The sequence below is a fragment of the Panthera leo genome, chromosome A3, assembly GCF_018350215.1.
Source record: "Panthera leo isolate Ple1 chromosome A3, P.leo_Ple1_pat1.1, whole genome shotgun sequence".
NCBI lineage: Eukaryota > Metazoa > Chordata > Mammalia > Carnivora > Felidae > Panthera > Panthera leo.
Window position 1 is genome coordinate 119508929 of NC_056681.1, and position 25153 is coordinate 119534081.

The following is a 25153-nucleotide window of genomic DNA, read 5'->3' on the forward strand; positions in this document are numbered from 1 at the left end:
ACCACCATCAGCCAGCCCTACCTGCCAGGATTACAAGATTTGGTGACCGCGTCTGATCCGACTGTGCACACCTTTGGCATGTCGCATCTAAGCCCTCATCCTCCCCCGAAGTCCAGAGTTTGGTTTTTGCTTGTCATCATGTAAAGAACACTCTTGCTGCTTGTCATTTTAATTACTCTCTATTGAACCCTTTCCAGTCCTTTCACATCGTCCGTGAGTGCCAGAGAACAGAATGACACTCATTATGGCGTGAATTTACTATAATTTGATACAAAGGTGGGATTGTGATATTTTGTTTCCAGTATTCTTATCTGCATGTTATTAGGGATTTTTGGTGGGGATTGAAGGGCAGGGCTGTGGATTCATAACTTCAAGAAATGGTTTTCAGGTTCATTAAATTATTTTCCTTGAGCTGTGATTATCTTCTTGTTACCCACACTGACGCTCAGCTGGCAGGCGTCTGGCCTCCCACGCAGCTCGCTAACATCCTTCTGTAGCTTTACTTCCACTGCTGTCAGCTCACTACGTGGCCAAACTTGGCATCACAAACGACCTTGGAGATTCCACTGCGTACCTCTCCCTCGGATAATTTATAACCGTGGAAATTAAGACTTGGATGTTCAAGCTGCCAAATGAAAATGAGACAGGTTCTAGGAGAGATTTTGAAAACTATTTTTTTCCTGTTCTCAAAAAAGTGCATGCTCATTTAACAGTTTGAAAATATAAACAAATACAGAGAAAATTAAAATCACTCCTAATCCCCCCCACCCCGCCCCGAGATAATCTCTGCTAATATTTTGGTTTCTGTTCTTCGCATCTTTTCTTCAGGAAGACAACACACACACACACACACACACACACACACACACACACACCTACAAACTTTTTCCCTCTTTTTTTTTTTTTTAACACAAACACTGAGAAACAAAACATTATGAGTAATTGGCAATAACTGTAATTTACTACTGCAATTAACTACCTGATGCTCTCCCAGCCTTCCTCTCACAGGGTAACTATTTTCTCCTAGTCTGGGTTTATTATTCCCTTGCTTTATAAAAGTGATTTTATAAATTGTGGATTTAAAAAGTGAATTCATAAATTGTTTGGGTTTACTTGATTTTAAGCTTTATAAAAATGGTATCATGCTGTAATCATACGTCTCTTGCTTTTTTCACTCAAAAGCACATTGGGTCACTTTATCCAAGCTGTTCTGTGTAGATACAATTATTTCACTGTGGCTGTTGCTTAATATTTCCATTGTGGAGATACGCACAATTTATGCATTCATTCTTCTCTTGCTGGTCACTTGGATTGTTCTTAGTCTTTTGCCATTATGAGCAGCACTTGTACATGTCTCTTGGAAAATGTGTCAAGAAGTCTTTGGGGTGAAATCATTGGCTACAAAGCATGCAAAATTTCAGCTTCATGAAGCATTGCCAAACTAGCTGCACCAATTTACATTCCCGGGAATCAGTGCATAAGAGCTTCCAACTGATCAACCTCCTGTCCAACATTTGGAATCATCATCATAATTTTTTTCTTAATGTTTATTTATTTTTGAGAGAGAGAGAGCGAGAGCAAGAGTGAGAGAGCAACCTGGGGAGGGGCAGAGAGAGAGGGACAGAGGATCTGAAGTGGGTTCTGTGCAGTGAGCCTGATGCAGGACTTGAACTCAAGAACTGCAAGATCATGACCTGAGCCAAAGTCAGACACTCAACCGACTGAGCCACCCAGGCACCCCTGGGAATTGTCAGACTTTACAACTTCTGCCTCTCTAGTGGGTTTATAATATTGTAGTATTAATTTGCATTTTCCTGAATAGTAAAGAACTTGAGGATCTTTTCATACATACACTTGCCATATGTGTTTGCCCTTCTGTAAAATGTCTGCTCATATTTTTGACCCTTTTCCTCTTGGGTTGTTTGTCTCTCACACATATTGTCAAGCAAAATTTGAATCATACTACACATACCATTTTGTACTTTTCCATGACATGAAACATTCTTTTACACTGTTATTTTAATGACTGTGGCACCTTCTATTTCATGGCTATCTTGTGATTTAATCAAAGTCTTGTACCTGCATATATTTTTTCAATTTTATTTTTTAGAAATAGCTCTGGTAAGATATTCTAATGCATAGATTTAATTATACATCACTAAATATTTTTATAAAAAAAGTTCCAAGGATTTGGATTTCTGGGTCAAAGGATATCAACGTTAAAAAAAATGATATATATTTCCAAATCCCTTTCCAGGAAGGTTGTATAATTTATATTCTCCAAAAAACTCTTTAACACTGGATATTAAATATCAAATATTTTGCTAATTTAATTTGTAAATTTAGCAATAAAGATAATATTTTTAAATGTTTATTGGCCACTGTGTTTCGTCTTTTCCTGGTATTCTTTCCCCAGCTTATGGTTTGCATTCAACTAAAGGTATATCTAAGTCCTATATACAAATTATTTGGTTTACTTCTTTCTCCCTCTTCATGTGGCTACGTCATTCGTTTGACACCCAGTTGGGTTTATTTGTTTCCGTTTGCATCTAGTTACAGGTTTAAAATTTTTTCTTATGCTTGCTAATTTAATTTAATTTAGTTTGTTATTATTTTTTAAACTTTATTTAATTAATCTCTATACCCCACATGGGGCTTGAACTCATGACCCTGAGATCAAGAGTTGCATGATCTCCTGACTGAGCCAGCCAGGTGCCCCTTAATTTTATTTTTGAACATATATAAATAACATAAACATGCATCCAGAAGGCAAAACTACCCCAAAAGATACCCTCAAAATTGTCCCTCCCTCTGTTATCCTTTCTACCTGTTTCCTCACCCAATTTTTTACAGGCAAACAATTTCATTGTTTTCTGATTTATTGTTCTTATGATGATCTTTTACTAAAAGAAGCAAATCCATTTTATTTTATTTCTTGTCTTTATTACGCAAAATGTAACATACTAGAGATTTGCTTTTGCACCTTGCTTTAAAAAAATTTTTTTAATGTTTATTTATTTTTGAGAGAGAGAGCATGAGCTGGGGAGGAGCAGAGAGAGAGGGAGACACAGAATCTGAAGCAGGATCCAGGCTCTGAGCTGTCAGCACAGAGCCCGACGCGGGGCTCAAACCCACGAACCGCAAGATCATGATCTGTGCTGAAGCTGGACACTTTACTGACTGAGCCACCCAGGCACCCCTGCTTTTAAAGCTTAATAATACACCCTGGAAATTATTATAAATCAGCTCATAAAGATATTCCTCACTCCTTTTTATTGCTTCCTAGGAATCGACTGTAAGTATCATGGTTTCTTCAATCGGTCTTCTCTGTTTGGGCACTTAGGTAGCTTCCAATATTCTACAAATACAAATAATGGTACAGTGAAGAAGGGACATATGTAAGCATGCATATTATTTCTGGAGATGTCTTTAGGGTAAGTTCCTAGAAGTTGGAGTGCTAGGTTGAAAGGTAAATGCACAAACCGTTCATTAGATATTGGCAAATGCCCCATTCAGAGGGGTTATACTGTTTCCCCTTCTCTGTAGTGGTATTTGTCTTCCCATAACCTCACCAACAGAGCGAGTCTCTATATGGCTGTACGGTCATCCCAACATCATGTTAAAAAGTCCTTCTTTGCCTCAGCCATTTGACTGCTTATCGTATACTAGATTTCCTAGGTGGTTGTACTGACTTCTGTACCTTCTATTCTGCTACATTGGTCTGCCTATTCATTTGCCAGAACCACATTATTTTCGTTCAAGACGCCCCACAGTAAGTTTTGATATTTGTCATCTCTCATATCTCATTTCAGTGTTTTACTAGTGATTTTTGAGTGTTTATTTTTCCATAAAAGCGTTGGCATCAATTTGCCTCGCTACAGAAAACAAGAAAAAAGCTTGTTTCTATTTTGGGGGAATCATATTAACTTTATAAATGAACATAAGGAGAACTGTCATCTTAACAATGTTGAGCTATTTTAACCGAAACCAAGGGATGTCTCTTTCGAGTATACTTTTGTGTCTTTTGGGATTGTTTTTATAGTTTTCTTTTTTCAAAGAGCCTGATTTGTTGAGACATAATTCACATACCTTTCAATTCGTCTATTTAAAGTGTACATACAATTCAGTGGTTTTAGTATAATCACAGGTTTGTGTGCCCATCGCCACAATCATTTTAGAACATTTTCATCAACTCATAAAGTAACCCCATAGCTGTTAGCAGTCCTTCCCCAATCCCTCCAACCCCTCCAGCCTCCCGGCATCCACCAACCTGCTTTCTGTCTCTGTCAATTTGTTTCGTCTGGACACTCCATATCAATAGAATCATATACTATACTGTCTTCTGTGACTGGCCTCTTTCACTTGGCATAATGTTTTCAAGGTTCTTCCATGTTATAACATATACTGTTCTTTTTTATTGCGAAATACGATTCCACTGAATGGATGGATGTACCACATTTTGTTTATCCATTCATCAGGTGATGGAGTTTGGGGTTGTTTTAACTTTTTGGCCATAATGAGTAAGACTATGAACATTTGTGTATAGGTTGCTGTGTGGGCATTTATTTTCAAGTCTCTTGGGGTATATATGTACCTAGAGGTAGAATTGTTAGGTCATATAACTTCATGTGTAATATTTTCAGGACTGCCAAGCTATTTTCTGAAAGAGCTGCACCATTTTCCTTCCCACCAGTTATGTATCAAGGTTCCAATTTCTTCACATCCTCACCAACTCTTGTTATTATCTGCGATTGTGATGGGAGCCATCACAACTGGGTTATTCAACTGGGTTAACCCTTCAACTGGGTTATTTGTGTTATAATTATGTTCGTTCATGTATTCTGGATATAAGTCCCTCAGCTTGTATGTTATTTGGAAATATTTACTCCCATTCTGTAGACTGTCTTTGCATTTTTTTATGGTGTCCTCTGATGCACAAAAGTATTTAATTTTGATAAAGCCAAATTTATCTGCTTTTTCTTTTGTCATTTGTGTTTGTGGGGTGTGTCTAAGGAGGCCAAGGTAATGAAGATTTACACCTATGTTTTCTTCTAAGAGTTTTATAGTTTTAACCTTTACATTTAGGTTGTTGAAGTCTTTTTTTTTATATTAAAAATATATTTTTTAATGTTTATTTTTGAGAGAGAGAGAGAGAGAGAGACAGAGCATGAACAGGGGAGGGTCAGAGAGAGGGAGACACAGAATCTGAAGCAGGTTCCAGGATCCAAGCTGTCAGTCCAGAGCCCAACGCGGGGCTCAAACTCGCAGACTGTGAGATCATGACCTGAGCCGAAGTTGGACGCTTAACCAACTGAGCCACCCAGGTGGCCCAAGGTTGTTGAAGTCTTGATCGGTACTGCAGAATGTGACTGTATTTGAAGATAGGGTCTTTAAAGAGATAATTAAATTAAAATGAGGTTGGTGGGCCCTACTTCACGGTGACTGGTATCCTTAGGACAGACACTCACAGTACAGAGCGAAGACCATGTGAAGACACAGGGAGGTGACGGCTATCAACGAGCTGAGGAAAGAGGCCTCAGAAGAAACCAACCCTTGTGGTACTATGATATTGGACTTTAAGCCTCCAGAACTGTGAGGAAATAAATTTCTATTCCTTAGGCCAATCTGTGGTATTTTGTTATGGTAGTTCTAGCAGATTAATACAAAATCCTACTTGGTTGTGATATATTATTTTTTTAATTATGAAAACATTTTTTAAATGTGTATTATTTTTGAGAGAGAGAGAGAGCGAGCGAGCACAAGCAGGGGAGGGGCAGAGAGAGGAGGAGACACAGAATCTGAAGTAGGCTCCAGGCTCTGAGCTGTCAGCACAGAGTCCGATGCGGGGCTCGAACTCGTGAACCGCGAAATCATGACCTGAGCTGAAGTTGGACGCTTAACCAACTGAGCCACACAGGGGCCCAATTATTTTTTTAATTTTATTTTTTAAAGTTTATTTTGAGAGAGAGAGAGCATGAGCAGGGGAGGGGCGGAGAGAGAATCCCAAGCAGGCTCTGAACTGTCTGTGTGGAACCTCATGTGGGGCTCAAACCCACAAACTGTGTGGGCTGAAATCAAGAGTCTTAACTGACAGAGCCACCCAGGTGCCCCTTATTTTCTTAAATCATATGGGTCTTGCACTTTTTTGAGAGAAATAACTTTCTTTTCTTTTCTATTTTTAAAGTAGGCTTCACGCCCAACCCTGAGCCCAACACCAAGCCCAACGTGGGGCTTGAACTCACAACCCTGAGATCAAGACCTGAGCTGAGAGCAAGAGCTGGACACTTAACCGACTGAGCCACCCGGGTGCCCCAAGAGAAATAACTTTCTCTATTTCTTTTCTTCTGGTACAGGACGGCAAACTGTAACCTATGGGTCAAATCAAGCTGGCTGCCCATTTTTGTAAATCCAATTTATTTGGGGGCATAGCTACACTCACTTATTTGCACAAATCTATGGAGGCTTTTGTGCTACAATGGCAGAGTTGAATATTACACCTGCAAACCCCAAATGTTTGCTAATCTGGTGCTTTAAAAAAAATTTGCTGACCCTGCTTTAGTAAGTACCTAGGATGGGCTTATGTGCATATTATTCCTTGAATTCTTGCATTTTAAAAACAGTTGTTTTTTTTTTTTTTTCCTATAGAGTTCAGTGCCTGAAAAACAGCGTGGATGGGTGGATACAAAATCCTTAGCTTGCATCTTTTTTCCTTGCGTTTTTAGAAAATACTGAAAATGCTGCATCACTATTGCCTTGCTTTGCCCTTGAAAAGTCTAATGCCAAATATTTTGGTCACCAGGTTCCATAACAGACTATCTACCTTGAGACGTAATGGCTTAAAGTGAGAACTGTTTTGATTATAATCTCACAATCTTTGGGGTCAGGAATTTGGGCGGGGGTTGGCTGGATGATTCTTCTGTTCCACATGGCTTCCCCTGGGGTCACTCAGTGGTATTCAGCTGATGGCTGAACTGATATAGAGCATTCATGATGACTTCACTCATATCAGCTAGGATCAGCTAGCCTCCTTCCGTCTCTGTGCCATCTCAGAACCTCTCCACGGGGAGTTAGATGGTATATATTGTGGCCCAGGGCTTCAAGAGCAAGTGCTTTCAAAGACCCAGGTGGATTCTTCAAGACAAGACCTAGGCTTGGAATATACATCGCATCTCATATACATCACACATTCTATTGGTCACACAATTCACGTGGGCCAGCCTGGATCAAAAGAAGTGACAAAGAATTTGCAGACATCTTGAATGTACTGCGTCCTAATTTCCTTACCCTTTTAAGTAATTTGAACTTTTTGCATGGAGGCTTTGAAAGTTATTAAAGTTTATTTGAGGAATGTCTACACCCAGCATGGGGCTTGAACTCATGACCCCCAAGATCAAGAGTCGCATGCTCCTCCAACTGAGCCAGCCAGGCACCCCCAAAATTATTATTTTTGTCTAACAGTTTGAAGACTCTAGCTCTCAGAATTGGTCATTCTGTGATGATTTCCCCAAGTACATGGCAGCCCTTTCATTATGTACGTTTATGTTTTCTGATTTCCAGAAAGTTTCATTCTATGTGGAACTTTAGCTACACATTGGACGTTCTTTGCTTGGACTCAAATGACATTCCAAATGGAGAGAGAAATAAGCACAAAGGTATGGAGGCAAGGGAAAGTAGGAACATTCCAGGAGTTTGGATGCAGGGTGTGTAGGAAGCGACAGAAGACGCAGTGAGGAGATAGATGAGGGCCAGAGAAATGGAAGGTCTTGTGTGCCATGCTGAGCAGTGACATATATAGGCAGCATATTTTTGAAAGTGTTTTCTGACACACAGTATGGAATATGGAATGGAAGGAACCAGACTACAAGAGAGGGACAAGAGCAAAGGCTATTGCATTAGTCCAGTGAGAGGCTTAGCTACAAGGGACAGATTCTAGAGTTATTTATGAGGAGAATCAACAGGATTGTTGAGTGTGGTGGGGACGGGAAGGAAGGAATCAAGGATGACTCCCAGGTTTCTGGACTGGGCAGCTGAGCGACGGTAATGCTGAACGGCTTTAGACATGCAGAACTTGGGATGTCTGTAGGACATCTAAGTGGGGAAGTCCAGTAGGCTTCTGTGTCTCTGGAACTCAGATGAGTGGGCAGAGTCAGATAATGCTCAGGGAGTTGCTGGTAAACATGGCCAATGAAGAGCGAATGGAATGAGTTAAGGAGAATGGGCGGGGTGGACTGAAAAATGAACACAGAACCCTGGAGACAGAGGAGTGTTCAGAGGAGTTAGGAGGTAGTCATGTCACGAAGTCCAAGGTAGTTTCAAAAAGACTGGAGTGCTTTGTGTTGTCAAATGCCACCAAGAACTCACTACCTGACTCAAAACTGGCCTGTGGCATTTAGGATTAAGCAAGACCTAAATGACTGAGAGCAGCACCGTGATGTGGTGGGGTCAGAAGTCACACAGCCATGGGTTGAGAAGGGGGAGGCTGCCGTGTTGGCAGAGTAGAAGTGCAAACTACTTTTAAGGCGTTTGTGAAGGCAAATACAGAAAGGGAACAAGTGGTAACCAGAAGACAGTCCAGAGTGACAGAGGGGTTTCTTTTTCTTGAGGACAGGAAAAGCTTGAACATGACAGATGGTGAAGGAAAAAGGTAAGAGTCGATAATTTTGGGAGTGAGAGAGGGAGCGTGATCGAAATATGTTTGAAAGGAGTTTTCTGAGGATGTGGGAGGTGATGAGGTACAGAACCGTGATGGAGAGATGCTAATACAAGTGTATTTAAAGAAGTTAATTCCCAGAATGCTTTATTATAGTCTAGCTCACATACTGATATTACCTAGGTTTCGATCAATACGGCAAATATAGCAGACAGTATTGACATATTTATTTTACATCATTTACACGTCTTTTCTCCGAAGGGTAGGATCAATGTTTTACCCTTTCAAAGCCTCCCACGTAGTTGGTGCTCAATAAGTGGTAAATGAATAAATAAGACGTCTCTTGCCTGTATTCTGAGTATCTTAGCATATTCAGAACACAGTCAGGATCCTGAATACAAATGAAAAAGTCTTCTAAGCATGAAAAATAGTCCTAAAATTCATGTGTGAAAGGTGATGTCCTTTTTTTTTTGAGGAGCCTGTTTACCCTTACTTAACAAAGTTAGTTACCAGCATTTCCTTCACCAGAGGAGTTTAAAAATAGGAAAATGTGAGGAGGAGGAAGAGGATGTTCTAAAGGCAGGCAGGCATGCAGGCAGACAGCAGCAGGAGGTGGTACGATCTGCCTTACCATAAGGTGCCAAAAAGCAGTGAAAAACCAGACGTTAAAGCATACTGGCTTGGGGGCTCTTGGCTTAGGGACTTACATCATGGGCTCACATATCAGTAGCCCTTGAAGGACACTGCTGTTTTGAGCCTTGAGAAAGGCTCATCATTGAGAAAAATGATCCTTTGAACCATAAAAAAAAAAAAAAAAAAAAAAAAAAGTTTAGCTGTTTCTAATTTCGAATCATCTATGTTTGGAAAGGGTTCTATCAAAAATGGATAATACTAAAACACAAAAGCTGATGCTGAGATGGTAAACTTGGGTAGCCCTCTGTTCCTTTGCCCAAGCTGTTTACCTAGCCTTGGATGCACTCCTTTTTTTCTCTCAGGACGTCTCTTTTTCTTCCTTCCAGACTGAACACAAACGCCACCTCTCCCTGGAGCCCCTCCACGCGGTTCCAGCGGAAGTAATCTCTTCCTCCTCTGCCCTCCCACAGCATCTCCCTGTGGCTTTGCTTTGCATGGGTCACCAGACCTGGTTGTTTACACGGCTGCTTTTGCACTAAATTATGCGCACCTCGAGACCGGGGGCCGTGACTGTGACCGTGACCGTGACGGTGCACCTACACAGCACCTGGTACAGCGGCGCTAGGCACGGAGTCGGTGCTCAGTCAACGCTTGCTGAGTTGAATTAATTTGGAAAAACCACTCAGGGCAAGATCTCTTGCTCGAGGCGCGGATGAATGATTCATGGGGTGGTTCTTTGCATTCTTTACCTTATAGTCACGTCGTGCCGAGTATCCGGCTGCCCCGCACATACCTGTGGAATTGAAACGCACCTCGGCCGCCCGCCGCCAGTGTGAGCGACCAGCCCGAAGGGGGCAGGTTTCCCTCGCAGGTCTGCGAGCCGCCTGGCGAGCTGGGGGGGACGCGTCCCGCTCGGCCGCAGGGGGCGGGGTTCGAAGGGAACTCGGCCCGCTCGCCCGCCCCCTCCTCGGCGCGGCGGAAGCCCCGCCCTCGGCCGCGCGCTCGCGCAGGCGGCGCGTGCCCGCCCCCCGCCCTGCGCCCTCGCGCCCTCGCGCCCTCGCGCCGGGGGCGGGCTTGCTGCGCGTGCCGGGCGGGGAAACGGCGCGAGCCGGGCGCCTGAGAACGTTCGCCGCGGGGGCGGCTCCGGGGCCTGAGCGGGCGCAGCCGCCACCTCAGCCGCCGGGGCCGGGCCGGAGGAGGCGGAGGAGGCTGCGGCCGCCCGAGACCCTCTCGACGTCCCCAGCTCCGGCCGGGAAGTGAGTGACGTGGGGGGTTTGCGGCGGCGGCCGCGGGCTGCGGGAGAGGAGCGCGGTGCTGGAGCCTCGCGCCCGCGAGGAGCGGGAAGGAGCCCTCGCAGCGCCCGGACCTCAGGAGCCTGCGGGGGTGCAGGGCCGGGAGCGGCGGGGACAGGGGGCTCCGGGAGCCGGGGCCCCTGCACCGCGCGCGCTGCGAGGGGAGACGGTGCCGCGCGCCCGGCCCCGGAGGGGCGAGCGGAGGGGATGGAGCGGAGTCCCGGGCCGGCGCTGCCGGGCTCTGAGCCCCGGGCCGGGGAGGGGTCTTCGGGGTCCGGAGCGCACGGTGGCCGCAGGGCGCTGGGGCCGGGGTGCGGGCGCCGGGTTGATGCTCCTGGAGCCCGGCTCGCTGGGAGGGGGCTCTGCGTTAGGTGCTGTAAGGGGCGAAGGAGGCAGGTCCTGGCAGAGGGCAGGTGAGGCAGTTAGGCCCTGGCAGAGGGAAGGGAATTTATTTCAGATCACTCCCAAACACTGTTCGCCGAGGCGCCTAACAGTGAACCTGTGCACCGAGGTCACCTTTGAAAGGAAGGTGTCCTGAGAGGAGGCAGGATGCAGCTAACAAATGCTTGCTGTTAAATTCCTGTGCCAGGCCTTGGGATTAGGAAGACCTTCCAGCGTTCCAAGTAAACGTTTATTGATCAGCTACCTTGGGTAGAGAACCATGGTCAGCACTGAGGCCACAAAATAGTGTAAAACCCAACCGTACTTTGCTGTTTAGGTGCTGACAATGTGGTAGTGAAGGTATGCGTATAAAATACAAAGCAGCATGAATTTTGTCTCATACTTCATTCACTTTAGGTTTTTTTTTTTTTTTTTTTTTTTTTTTTTTGGGGTCTTTTTGGTCTTTTCCCAGTGTTGGGGAATTGGAGCCGTAAATGGCTTGGTTTGGGGATAAAGCAGAAGAGTCAGAGGAGCTTGTGGGAGAAATTTGGGAGAGTTTGAAGGCAGTTCTGCCTAACATTTAAAGGGGGGAGAAGGGAAGAAGAAATTTGGAAATTTCCTACTAAGCTCCGTGACTATCACTGCTATAGCCTCAATGGCAAGAACAGTGCATGGCCCACGCAGTCAGACAAAAAATATCGATTGCATGAATGAACGAACCAAACAAGGTTTTGCTGTATTTTACACGGAGCACACTATTAATTACGTTGGTGTTAGGGATGGCTGATGGACTTCCTCTCTTCCTGAAATAATTCCTTTTTTTTTTGGCGGGGAGGGCGGGGGGAGTCATGTAAGGTAACCCAGGTTCCTAGGTCTGGGTATTTAAAGCCATGGCTAAGGTGATGTTGTCGTGATTTCTTGTGGCCACACTGCCACTTTCACATCTTTATTGCATGTTGTCCAGCAGGAGCTTACTCCGTGGGCCATTGCTTCAAATCATCCAATTCTGGCCCTTTTGTTCTATCACTTGAGGAAGAAGAAGAGTACTTTTATCTAGGGAACAGTCCCCCCCCCCCCCCCCCCCCCCCGCCCTTTTATCCTGGTCCTTGGATAGATCTTCGATCTGTAGGAAGAGCGTGTATCTCTTGTAAGGACTGCAATTCTACCTGTTCTCTGCTGAGGTTGGATTTCTGGGCTCTCCAGCTCCCGGCTGCTGTTTCAGTGCCCCGGGTGGTAGTGCCTGTTGGGTTACTTTGTGTGCCAAATTAAAACTTGACCTTTTATGAGTTCTGTGAGGATTTTTATCATACGTAAGTGGAATTACCTTTGAAGAGGGTTATGTAGTCAAAGTTATGCTGGCAAGGGTTTTGAGCGTCCACTATGCATGAGAGGCAAGTATTCTACTTAGAAAATTAGACTCAGAACCAATAGAATGCCAAGTTACCATTTATTTTATGTCTCTAATAGAAATCTTTCAGGGCCTTCGTTTCTGTATACAAAAAACAAGAGTCATATTAATCCACATTTGGTCTTGTGCTGTAAGCTTTGAAGAACTAAGTTAATTTCTCTTCAGTTTTAGGACTGTGTACTTCAGAATGCATCCAACAGGAGTCCATCTGTTCTTGTTTTGGGGTGCCCTGCCCCTGTAATTTTGGGTGCCTTATTCCAGGTTCTCCCAATGACATTGTATTTTATCTGTATATTTAATTTATTTTTCTTTTAAAATTAATTTTATTAATGTATAGTTGACATATAATAAAATGCACAAATGTCTGTGTACAGTTGGAGGAGTTTTGAAAAATGTATATACTCTGTAACCACTACCCCAGTCAGGATGTAGAAATTTACATCACCCCAGAAAATTCCCTCATGCTGGTTTACAGTCCACCCCCTCTCATTTTATTTACCTCTAATTACACAGCCATCAGGGCTCTAGAGTCTAGTTGTGCAGGATGTATATCGCCCAGCTTTAGGGGGTGCTGTTTGTATCAGAGTCCCTGCACATGGGACTTCCTGGGGTTGTCTCATGCACAGTCTATGTGGCTGTGTACTGCAGCTCTGCGAATGGCTTATGAATGCACATTTTCTTATAAAAAACTCAAATAGTACAGACAGAATAAATGCCCCCTTGGCCCACTCGCTTTTCTGCTGAAATTGCTGTTGTCAGTTGTAGAAGGATCAGTGGTCCTTCTAGGCCTTTTCATTTTCATCTATACACACACACACAGTATAGGTAATCCAGAAATAAAGCATTTTCCTTCTGCCCCTAAGTTATTGACATGATACTATACACATTGTTCCGCAACTTTTTTTTTTTCCCTAACAAAATGTCTAAGATCTTTCCATGTTGGAACATAGGGATCTACCTGATTTTTCTCAACTACTCTATGATCTCTTATGCAGTATGTGTATTATAGTTTATTTAATCATCTCCTCATTAGGGTTGATGGGGGGTGGGAGGGAGGGGAGGGTGGGTTATGGGTATTGAGGAGGGCACCTTTTGGGATGAGCACTGGGTGTTGTATGGAAACCAATTTGACAATAAATTTCATATATTAAAAAAAAAATCATCTCCTCATTAAAGGCCATTTAAGCTCTTTGCTATTTCAGACATTGCTGCAGTGAATGAAAGAAGTAGATTTGCTAGGTTGGGGGGGGGGTACACATTTTAAATTTTAATTGAGGGAGAATTAACTGTAGAACTGGTGGATCTGGTTCATTTTTTTTAACTACTAGGTAACGTTCAGTTGTGGACTTAAATCACCTTTTTCATTCTTCCTTCAATGGGGAACAGACAGTTGGGTTACTTTGGATACTAATTATTTGATGGCTATATGTGTTGCAAATGCATCCTGCTAGTCTGAGGCTAGCCTTTTCCCTTTGTTAGTGTCTTTGTATACAAGTTTAAAATGTTAATGTTACATTTGTGAAAAAATTACCCTTAAATTAAAAAACGTTGTGTGTGTCTGGCTTAAGTAAATTTTTTCTACCCTGCGGTATGAATTATAGATTTCTATATTTTCTTCTAAAATTAAAAAAAAGTTTTGCTTTCCATGGGGAATTTCTATGTGGTATAATGAAGAGATAATTTTTTTTTCAATTGGGATAACCAGTTTTTCAGTATCTTTCCACATTTTTTAAATTGTAAAATATACGTGACATAAAATTTACCATTTTAACCATTTGTAAGTGAGCAATTTTGGCTCTAAGTACATTCACATTGTTGTGTAACCACCACCACTGTGCATTCCCAGAACTTTTTCATCTTCCCCACCTGAAAGTCTGTACCCACTAAACACGAACTCCTCATTCTCACCTCCTTCCAGCTCCTGACAACCACCATTCTACTCCCTGTCCCTGTGAATTTGCCTACTCCAGGTACCTCATGTGAGTGGAATCATACAACACGTGTCCTTTTGTGTCTGGCTTATTTCACTTAGCGTAATGTCTTCAGAGTTCATTTATATTATAGCATGTCTCAGGATTTTGTTTCTTTTTATTAAAAAAAAATTTTTTTTTTTTTTAGAGAGAGAGCACAAGCTGGGGAGAAGGGCAGAGGGAGAGAGAGAGAATCTTAAGCAGGCTCCACACTCAGCATGGAGCCCGACTTGGGGCTCCACCCCACCACCTTGGTATCATGACTGGAGTCGAAATCAAGGGCCGGACGCTCAACCTACTGAGCCACCTAGGTGGCCCCTGGATTTCTTTCCTTTTAAAGGCTAAATACTCTTCCATTGTATGTATGTACCACATTTATTTATTCATTCATCTAACAGTGGACACTTGGGTTGTTTCTACCTTTTGGCTACTGTGAATAATGCTGTTATAAACAGGGTGTGCAAATAAATATCTGTTCAGGTCCCTGTTTTTGGTTCATTTGTGTGTGTATCTAGAAGTGAGATTGTCCATGATATTTTTTAAAAAGTTACATACATAACTGAATATGACCAATGTGGGTAGATAGTGCACAGTATATACCTCTTCATCCTCACAGTTCCCCCTGTTATTAACATCTTGTATTAGTGTGGTATATTTGTTACAACTGACGAATCAATGCTGATACATTATTATTAATTTAAGTTCATAGTATATATATATTGGGATTCTCTTTGTGTCCTTTGTGTTTTGTGGATTTTGCAAATGCAAAATGTCATGCATCATTAATGTCATTACATGACATTTCATGTAGTGTCATTCCAGTATCATCAGAATAACTTCATTGCCCTAAAATCCCCTGTGTTCCAGCTATTCATTCCTTCCTCCCTCCTCCTGAGCTCCTGATAGCTACTGATTATTTTACCCTGTCCATAGTTTTGCCTTTTCCAGAATGCCATACAGTTGGAAAGCCTACAGTATTGTAGTCTTTCAGACTGCTCTCTTTCACTTCGCAATATGCATTTAAGGTTCCTCCCTGTCTTTTCTTGGCTTGATAGCTCATTTCTTTTTACCGCTGTGTAATATTCCATTATATGAAAGCACTAGTTTGTTTATCCATTCACCTATTGAAGGACATCTTGGTTACTTCCAGTTTGGGGCAGTTATGAATAAAATGTCTATAAATATCCATGTTTGGGTTTTTGCTTGGACATAGATTTTCAACTCTTTCGAGTAATATGTAGGAGCATTTTTGCTGGATTGTGTGGTAAGAGTAGGTTTAGCCATACAAGAAACTGCCTAACTGTTTCCCAAAGTGGCTGTACAATTTTGCATTCCTGATAATTAAAGAAATTTATATCCTAGCACCCTAAATGTACTTAAAAAATAAGTCTTTGTCAGACTGTTCTCTAAACTTCATCTGGAATGAATTCATATTCTTAAAACATTTTTTTTTTTTAACATTTATTTATTTTTGAGACAGAGAGAGAGCATGAACAGGGGAGGGTCAGAGAAAGAGGGAGACACAAAATCTAAAACAGGCTCCGGGCTCTGAGCTGTCAGCACAGAGCCCGACGCGGAGCTCGAACCCACGGACCGCGAGATCATGACCTGAGCCGAAGTCGGACGCTTAACTGACTGAGCCACCCAGGCGCCCCTCGAATGAATTCATATTCTAATTGTTGCTTTTGTTGGCTGTGTTTCTTAGCATTATATTTCTTTATGTCTTTTGAAGTTTTGATTTACAGACTCCTTCAAGTGTGAGTGCTTTTGATTGTGTTTTCCTTATTTCTGTGCTCACCCTTCTCTGTGTGGTGATATTTCAGGCGCTTTTATTGCCTTTTTGGACCGTAGTCAAGAAATCAGATATGATGATGGTGGGTCAGGGGTCCTACTCTTTGAGATAATTGGGGCTATTTTAGATCTGTTCACAGAGTCTGTGAATGTCTCGGTTCAGTTCCTGGTCGTGAGGCTGTGTTTTTATCTTCCCACTTGTCTAGGCCTAGAGCAGTATACACACTGTAGCTCTAGGCAGAGACTGGCAGCAGTACATTGTAGCTTCTTTTCAGCTCCAGCCTCATCCTTGGCTTGAAGCCGTGAGTCTGGCTCAGCTGTCATGTCTCCTGTTTCTCCACCTCCTTCGCTTTGTGTTACTGTTGCCCTGCAGAAGATGTGCACCTGCTTCTGGACTCCGAGTCCAGTGAGCCTGTAGCTTCAGTCCTGCTCACAATTTTGTGTGTCTGTTTTGTTTCTGATCCACATGGGGTTTTACCTTGTTTTTGAGCATGTTCAAGTCATTTAAAAATATATTTAACAAATATTTTATCTATTGCTGTGCATTTGGAGTGGAGGGGATGCATCAGGGTTATTTACTTACTGGGTTACTTTGATTAGAAGCCTGAATTGCCCAGGCTTCTTTGTAAAGTTCATGCCATTTTGTTGTCTGCGTTATTGCAATGCCCAGACCCTCCAGTATAGAAGTTGAATAGTAGTGATGATAATGAGCATTTTTATCTTTTTCCTTGATGAGAATGCTTCCAGTGTTTCACTATTAGATATACTTACTGAAGGTTTCTGGTAGATTTCTTTTGTCAATTTATGGAAGTTTTCATCTGTTCTTGGTTTGTATTTTTATTGGGTGTTGAATTTTATTCAAGGGCATTGTTTTTTTTTTTTTTTTTTTTTTTGTATTTGTTGGAATTATCATTCTTTTCTCTTTAATATGTTAAGACTAGGACAGATATTTCTGAGTTGTAGGTAACTGAGAGAAACAGGTATATTGTACATGGTTTATTTGATAATGCATTTTTAACAAAAAGCGAATCTTTATAAAACCCCATTTTGATCTTGAATTTTTGTGTATTAACACTATAAATAAGCTAAAACAAGACTGAAATGTTGTGATGAAAAAGTCTAGGCTAAATATTCTTGTAACTAAGCATTCTATAGTGAAATAGTACACAGTTAAAGAATTTTTTTTTTGGTAACTTATGGGATTCAACAAAGACTTTTCCAGCTCCTAACAATTCCAACTTCTTCCTGGCTTCTATTTGTAGGCTCTTTATTCCCTCCTTTTAACTTTTCTCTCTGCCTGCTCTGTCTCTTCTTGCCAGAGAGAGACCTTCTGCCAGGAATAATATTTATTTTGAGGCTACAGTGTATCAAGTGATTTTCATAGATAAGGACTACTCTTTAATCTTTATAACTTTGGAAGCTAGATATGGTATCTCCAGTATATGGGTGAGGAAATTGAGCTCAGAGAAGTTAAAACTTGTTTAGGGCCACACAGCTAATTAGAAACCCAGGTAGTATTTGAACCCAGGGCAGACTTCAAAGCCCATGTTGTTTCTACAATACTGTCCTTAAATAGCATGTTTGATGTTCCAGTTAAACTTGAGTTTTGTGTTTTGGCTTACCCACATGATTCCTGAGCATGGTGATAGGACCGCTTTGTGTCTCCAATATGATTTCCTTGAGAGACTTTTTCGTTAGTCAGGTACTTCCTTGCTTTTTCCCAGTCTGATGTTTTGTATCTTCTGGAGAGATTTCTTATAATGATTAAATCTTTCTTAACAAACAAATATAGATATAGATATATACTATACTATATATATATATATAGTATACTATAGATACTATAGATATATAGTATCATGGTTAAGTATGTGGGCTCTGGAGTAACTATTTTGGTTGGACCTTGAGTTTATTTTCCTTTATCTTTGTGAACATTATGAAACATTGACCTTCAGAGGTACAGAAAATAAAAATAATGAATACCTGGGGCGCCTGGGTGGCTCAGTCAGTTGAGCGTCCAACTTCAGCTCAGGTCATGATCTCACAGTTTGTGGGTTCGAGCCCCGCATTGGGCTCTGCGCTGACAGCTCGGAGCCTGGAGCCTGCTTCAGATTCTGTGTCTCCTTGTCTCTCTCTGCCTCTCCCCTGCTCACACTCTGTCTCTCTCTCTCTCAAAAAATAAATAAACATTAAAAAAAATAAAAAAAACCCCTTTATATTAAGAGTAGTAATTATTTCTTTTTGTAACTTGTCTTTTTTTCCTCTCAGTATTGTGACACTCATCTGTATGGATATATGTAGCATACATATATGAATATATGGATATATACATCTTGGCAGAATGGGATTCTGGTTTTTGACTATATCATAGTTTACCTTTATGTTTTCTCATTGATTGGCAATTCATTTGTTCTGGATTTTTTTTTTTTTTTTTCCCATCACAAGTAACGCTGCTGTGAATATTTTTGTCACATTTCCTTGTGCACACATGCATGACTTTTAGAGTGTGTACCTAGGGGTAAAACACTGGCTTATGTGCCAAGCACATCTTTAACTTTAGTGGATATTACTAAATTTCTCTCTGATGCGTTAACCAGTTAACATTCACACCAGAGGTGTGTGGATTCTGTTGCTTCCCAGGTTTGTCAACGTTTAGTGTTATTAGGCTTTATAATTTTTGCCAAATTGCTGGATGAAAAATGTAATCTTATTTTGGTTCTGTCTTTTAATATATGTTTTTCTGATTACTAGTGAGTTTGAACATTACTCGATGTTTTTATTGGCTCTTTAGACTTCCATTTCTGTGATTTGCTTTTTCATCATTTACCTTTTTTTCTGTTGCATTGTGTTTTTTCATACTTGTTTATAATTTTTACTACATTTTATACTAATGTAGAAAGATGGTATAATGGACCAAGAGTTGGGGGTTCTGGGCTTTCTTTATTGTGAGGCATAACTGTAACCTGGGACAAGACATTTATTTGGATGCTCAAAGTAGGGGGTCTGGGTTAGGTCAGTCATTTCTAAGCTCTCCCATTCTCATTTGCCATTGCTTTGCTTTGGTTTTTGTAGCTCGTAATCAGTACCACAGATATATTAACTGATATTAAAGATATGAGAACTCAGAAAAGGAATTGCTAATGTCTAGGATTAACAAAAAAATTTTTTTTAATGTTTATTTACTTTTGAGAGAGAGAGAGAGAGGGAGACAGAGTGTGAGTGGGGGAGGGGCAGAGAGAGACAGAGACACAGAATCTGAAACAGGCTCCAGGCTCTGAGCTGTCAGCACAGAGCCTGACGCAGGGCTCGAACCCATGAACCTTGAGATCATGACCTGAGCCGAAGTTGGACATTCAACCAACTGAGCCACCCAGGTGCTCCATAGGATTTTGATGTGAAGGTTGAAAATTGCTATTTATTTATTTATTTATTTATTTATTTATTTATTATTTTAAAAATATTTTATTTTATTTATTTTTAAAGTAATTTTTAAAAGTGTTTTATTTATTTTGAGACAGAGAGATAGCATGAGCAAGGGGGGGGACAGAGAGAGAGGGAGAGAGAGACTTCCAAGCAGGCTCCACTCTGTCAGTCCAGAGCCTCACATGGGGCTCAATCTCACCAACCCTGAGATCATGACCTGAGCTGAAACCAGGAGTTGGATGCTTCACCGACTGAGCCACCCAGGTGCCCCTAAGATTTTATTTTTAAGTAATTTCCACACCCAACATGGGGCTTGGGCACACAGCTCCCAAGATCAAGAGTCAACACTCCACCAACCGAGCCAGACAGGTGCCCCTGCACACTGCTATTTAATTGGTTTTATTTTCTTTTCATTAGTTCCAAACTCATTTGAAAAAGTCATTTTTTTTTTAAGTTTATTTATTTTGAGAGAGAGAGAGAGTGTGTGTGTGCACATGCGTGCATGCGTGGGAGGATCAGAGAGGGAGGGAGGGAGAGAGAGAGAATCCCAAGCAGGCTCCGCACTGTCAGCACAGAGCCCTGTGCAGGGCTGGAACTCACCAGCTGTGAGATCACGACCTGAGCCAAAATTAAGAGTCAGATGCTTAACTGACTGAGCCACCCAGGAGCCCCCAAAAAGTCATTCTTAATATCTTTCTTTTAAAAAAAAGTCTCTGGGGACAAGCTTAACTAACAAGGATACATTTTTTTGAAATGTGACTATGAAAACTAGAGCTTTGCATGTCATTTCAAGAGTGTACCTTTTATTTACTGTTCATATGCTTTTATTATTTCCTTATTAGATAAGTAGTTTAGTATCTTGGCTTAGAACTAAAATTTCCTCTTATTAACTAAGCAGACTTTGGCAGGTTTTAGGCAAAACTAGGAGGTTTGTGTCGAGCACACTAGAGGCACCTGTTTCTCCTTTCTGTGGCTTACTTTCTATTATATTCTTTCTCTGATTCTTTGGGCACATTGCATTTCTACTTCTTTATCTCTTTCACTTTTTTAAAAAACCTTTTCTTTATTCCAAATTTAGTGTTGCAAGTGATTGATAACAAAGTGTTTAGTCTTCTTCCAAGTCTGTGTTTTTATCCTTTATTTTTTTAAGTTTATTTTATTTCATTTTTTTCAGTAAACTCTGCACCCAGAATAGGGGCTTGAACTCACGACTGTGTGACTAAGAGTCACATGTTCTTCTGACTGAGCCAGCCAGGCACCCCAATATTTTTATACCTTAAATGAGAAGAATTGTTAATTAGGAAGGAGTCTTGCCTGTAGAATTCTAGTTTAGACATTACCCAGGAGGGTAGTTACATGATAACATCAATATTAATGATAATAATAATAATAATAAGTAGCTAACATTTATTAGGCTCTTATTTTGTGCTAGGCATTGGGCTAAATGCTTTACATAATTTATTAATAGTTTCCATAGCCCTGTGAGGCTATTATATTAGCTATTCAGAGCTCTTGGTAGTAGTGGAGAGCAGCTTTGAATGTTTTTTATTGGAATCTAGAGAACTTTTTTAGATTTGTAAAAATGCAAATCTTAGGGTTTCACAACATTTACGTCCCCTGACATTTTTTTTTTTTAAATCTGAAAGAGAAGAGAAAAGAAGAAGTGTTAGAGGAAAGATAGTTGAGAATTTTCCCGAAATAAATAAGGAGGTTCTCTTTCAGAGAAGTTTGACTAGTGTAACTAGTCAAGTACTAATTAGTGATAATCTCCATTATCTTGGACTTCTTAAATAAATGGGCATCCAGAGAAAAACTGACAGGAGTTTTGCTGGGAGACAGTGAATTTGCACATGAAGTTTTGATACCTGGGTGCTTTGGAGTAACTGACAGCTGGAAGGGTTAAGACATTAACAGAAAGATTCAAGGGAAATGAAGGATATTTAACACTTGGGTGTAGTACAGAGACATTCTGGAAATGTTTCTAGAGCCTGCTCTCTTTCCTTTAATCTTTACTGTGGGAATTACTTAACTTCCCCTGCAGACTTTGTCCAACTCTGAAGCATATTGCTGCCTAGATAGGACTAGAACCAGGACAAGAATCCAGACGTTTCGTTACACTAGCCTCCAAACCCCATTTTTTTTTAATTTTTTTTTTAAATTTTTTTTAACGTTTATTTATTTTTGAGACACAGAGAGACAGAGCATGAACGGGGGAGGGTCAGAGAGAGAGAGAGGGAGACACAGAATCCAAAACAGGCTCCAGGCTCCGAGCTGTCAGCACAAAGCCCGACGCGGGGCTTGAACTCACGAACCGCGAGATCATGACCTGAGCCGAAGTCGGACGTTTAACTGACTGAGCCACCCAGGCGCCCCCCTCCAAACCCCATTTAACTGTGACGTGAGGTCTGATCTAGCACCCCAGTTTGTGGACCTGTGTTTTCCTCACTCCTGGAATCCTTCTGTCGTCCCTGTAGGGGGCGATGTGGCACAGCCGAAAGAGAATAGGCTTTCGAGTCCGATGGGTTGTCTGCTTCCACCAATGACTAACTTTGTAAACTTAGGCCAAATTAACTAACTACATAGGCTCTAAATGTCCTTATCTAATTCTGCACCTGTATTACTCACTTGTTTCTCAAATCTAGCATAGTCCCATTTTCTCATTGTTGGTTTTTTTTTTTTTTTGTTTTGTTTTGTTTTTTAAGAGCAGTGGTTTCCAGAGTGGGAGGCATGCAAAATGATCCCCTAGGTAGGGTATAACAAAATATGGGCTTACTAATATTTCATCCGTAGGTCGACACTTTGCTCCATCTGTATGCCTGGTGATATACATCAGGTATGGTAAGCAAAGTAACCTGAGAGGGGGATAGTGGGGACCACAAAGCCTGGAGGGGCCCATTGTGTGAGCCTCCTTATTTGTTGGCTTACATTCTGTTCGGACATATTACAGTTCATCTCTGCCTGGATTAGTGGTCTTTCAGATTATGTCATCTTATTTCAATGAAGTGAACCTTGCTAAATAGACAAAGGGCTTAAAAAGGTTTCTGCAAAGAGTTGTAGATTGAAGTTTCAGACTCAACTGGAGATTGAAGTACTAACGTGAGGACACATGAACAACAAGAAAAAAGCAGAGCTGATACATGATATTATGAGCTTGTCAGTCTGATGCAGAGTACAAAACAATAATGATCTAAGTGGAATGAAGAGGAATCAGTAAAAAAAATTTGTTAAATACTATTTGATATATGGGTTTATATGCACTGTTGAGTGTAGTGTGTCTTAAGATATTCACTAATGATAGTATGAGGCTAATGTTATCAGTTGAGATATTTTAAAGCTAAGCATTTGGTATATGAAGACAAACTGCGCTTTTTCAGTAATGATTACAGTCATGAGCTAACTAATCTAGTACATTAAAAATTATTAAGTTAGTGATACATTTTTAGGAGATTCTTTGGAGATTTCTTACTTTAGGAGTAAAAGACAAAAAGCCATAAACCTTTGCTCTTCCTGTTTTGGTAAAAGTGGCTTAAATACTATATAGACAAATCAATAACTTTAGTTTGGTGACAAACTAGAATGCATCTTTTGTTGGGATACTCATGGAAGACATTGCTGAAGATTGAAATAATAAATATTATATCAAATTATGGAGTTTGCAGGAGTTCTTGTACATTTGGATAAAAGTACAGAACTATGGTATTTGGTATGCTCCTCTTTTAAAAAAATGTTTGTGAATTTATTTTTGAGAGAGAGAGCATGAGCAGGGAAGGGGCAGAGAGAGAAGGAGACAGAGAATCTCAAGCAGGCTCTGTGCTGACAGAGCTGACAGACAGAGGGCTCAAAGTCACAAACTGTGAGATCATGACCTGAACCAAAACCAAGAGTCGGTCGCTTAACCGAATGAGCCACCCAGGCGCCCCTAGTATATTCCTTTTTAATAATAAGATATATGGTGTCCTGCCTACCCTGTCACCACCCCCCAACCACTAAAGAAAAGATTTACTAGAGAATACATTCAAAGTAAATGACTTAACATTTTATTATAAAATAGGATGTATAAAGTGTAAAGAATGATACAGTGTACCCAGAATCCAGTCTGATAAATAAAACATAGCTACATAGAGTTGGAGTCCTTCTGCACTCACATCATTTTGCTTCCATCCCCAGAGAATTTGTGATGAATTTGGTGATGCATGCTTCATGTGTACTTGGAAAGAACATGTATTGTGCCATTATCGGGTAGAACGTTCGATAAGTATCAATTAGACTAGTTGGCTAATGGTGGTGTTTGGTCCTTCTATATTCATCTTGACTTTCTACTTGTATTGATCATAGAGAAATACTGAAGTCTCAAAGTGGAAGTGTGGATTTGTCAATTTCTCCTTTCAGTTCTATCAATTTTTGCTTAGTGTATTTTGAGGCACTGTGGTTAGGTACGTAGACATTTAGGATCGTTCTGTCTTTTCAGAGAATTCTTTATGTTACAGGCCCAACAAAACAATGCACAATGTTATAGATATTATTTCCTGCAATAGTTTTTTTTTCAAGATTTTATTTTTAAGTAATCTCTACATCCAACATGGGGCTTTAAACTTAGAACCCCGAGACCAAGAGTTGCATGCTCCACCGACCGAGTCAGCCAGGCATGCCTATGCAATTGCTTTTCAAATCAGTTAAGAGAATAAAGGAAAAGAAACAAGTAATTGTTCTTTTATTTTTCTAATTTTTAATGTTTATTTTTTAGAGAGAGAGACAGAGCACGAGTCGGGGAGGGGCAGAGGGAGAGGGAGACATAGAATCGGAAGCAGGCTCCAGGCCCGAGCTGTCAGCACAGAGCCCGATGCAGGGCCCAAACCCATGAACCGCAAGATCATGACCCAATCCGAAGTCAGACGCCTAACCAACCGAGCCACTCAGGTGCCCCAGTAATTTTTCTGTCTTTAAAAAATTTTTTGAACAGTTTTAGATTTACTGAAAAACAATAATAGGGAGTACCCATACGTACCCCATGCCTGTTCCTTCTCTTATTAACATCTTACATTAGTGCAGTTCGTTTGTTACAATCAATGGACTGATGATGTTCTGTTATTATTAACTAAAATCTATATTTTGTTTAGGTTCCTTAGTGTTTCCTCATGGCCTTTTTCTGTTCCAGAATCCCATCAAGGATACCACATGATAATTAGTTGTCGTGTCTTCTTAGACTTCTCTTGGGTTTGTCAGTTTCTCAGACTTCTCTCTTTCCCTCTAAAAAATGTTTTTATTTATTTATTTAAAGTAAGCTCTACACCCAGCATGGGGCTTGAACTCACAATCCCAAGATCAAGAGTCATATGCTCCACTGACTGAGATAGCTGGGTACCCCTGTTTCTCAGACTTTTCTCATCAAATTTTTTATGAAACTTGACAAACTTGAGTATTGGTTAGGTATTTAGTATATTTTCCCTCAGTTGAGATTTGCCTGATGCTTTTCCTCGTGATTATACTGGGTTTAAAGGTTTTGGGAAGGAAGATCACAGAAGAAAAATGCCATTTTCATCACATCATATGAAAGGTACATTCTGTCAACATGATTGGTCACTGTTGGCTTCAGTCACCTGATTGA

At 41.0% G+C, this 25153-nt stretch overlaps 1 protein-coding gene across 9 annotated transcripts in view; it reads left to right on the forward strand.

Annotated features, from left to right (window-relative positions):
• The first annotated feature begins 10360 nt into the window (after positions 1-10360).
• DTNB (dystrobrevin beta) overlaps positions 10361-25153 on the forward strand; it is a 239585-nt gene continuing 224792 nt past the window's right edge. For 8 of the 9 annotated variants that reach the window (XM_042933505.1, XM_042933507.1, XM_042933510.1 and 5 more), the window contains exon 1: positions 14678-14696. In XM_042933505.1, the coding sequence (XP_042789439.1) occupies positions 14695-14696 (2 nt within the window). In that variant the 5' untranslated portion in view covers positions 14678-14694. Of the gene's footprint in view, positions 10540-14677; positions 14697-25153 lie in introns of those variants that run through there. The other variant, XM_042933506.1, reaches the window with a different exon arrangement.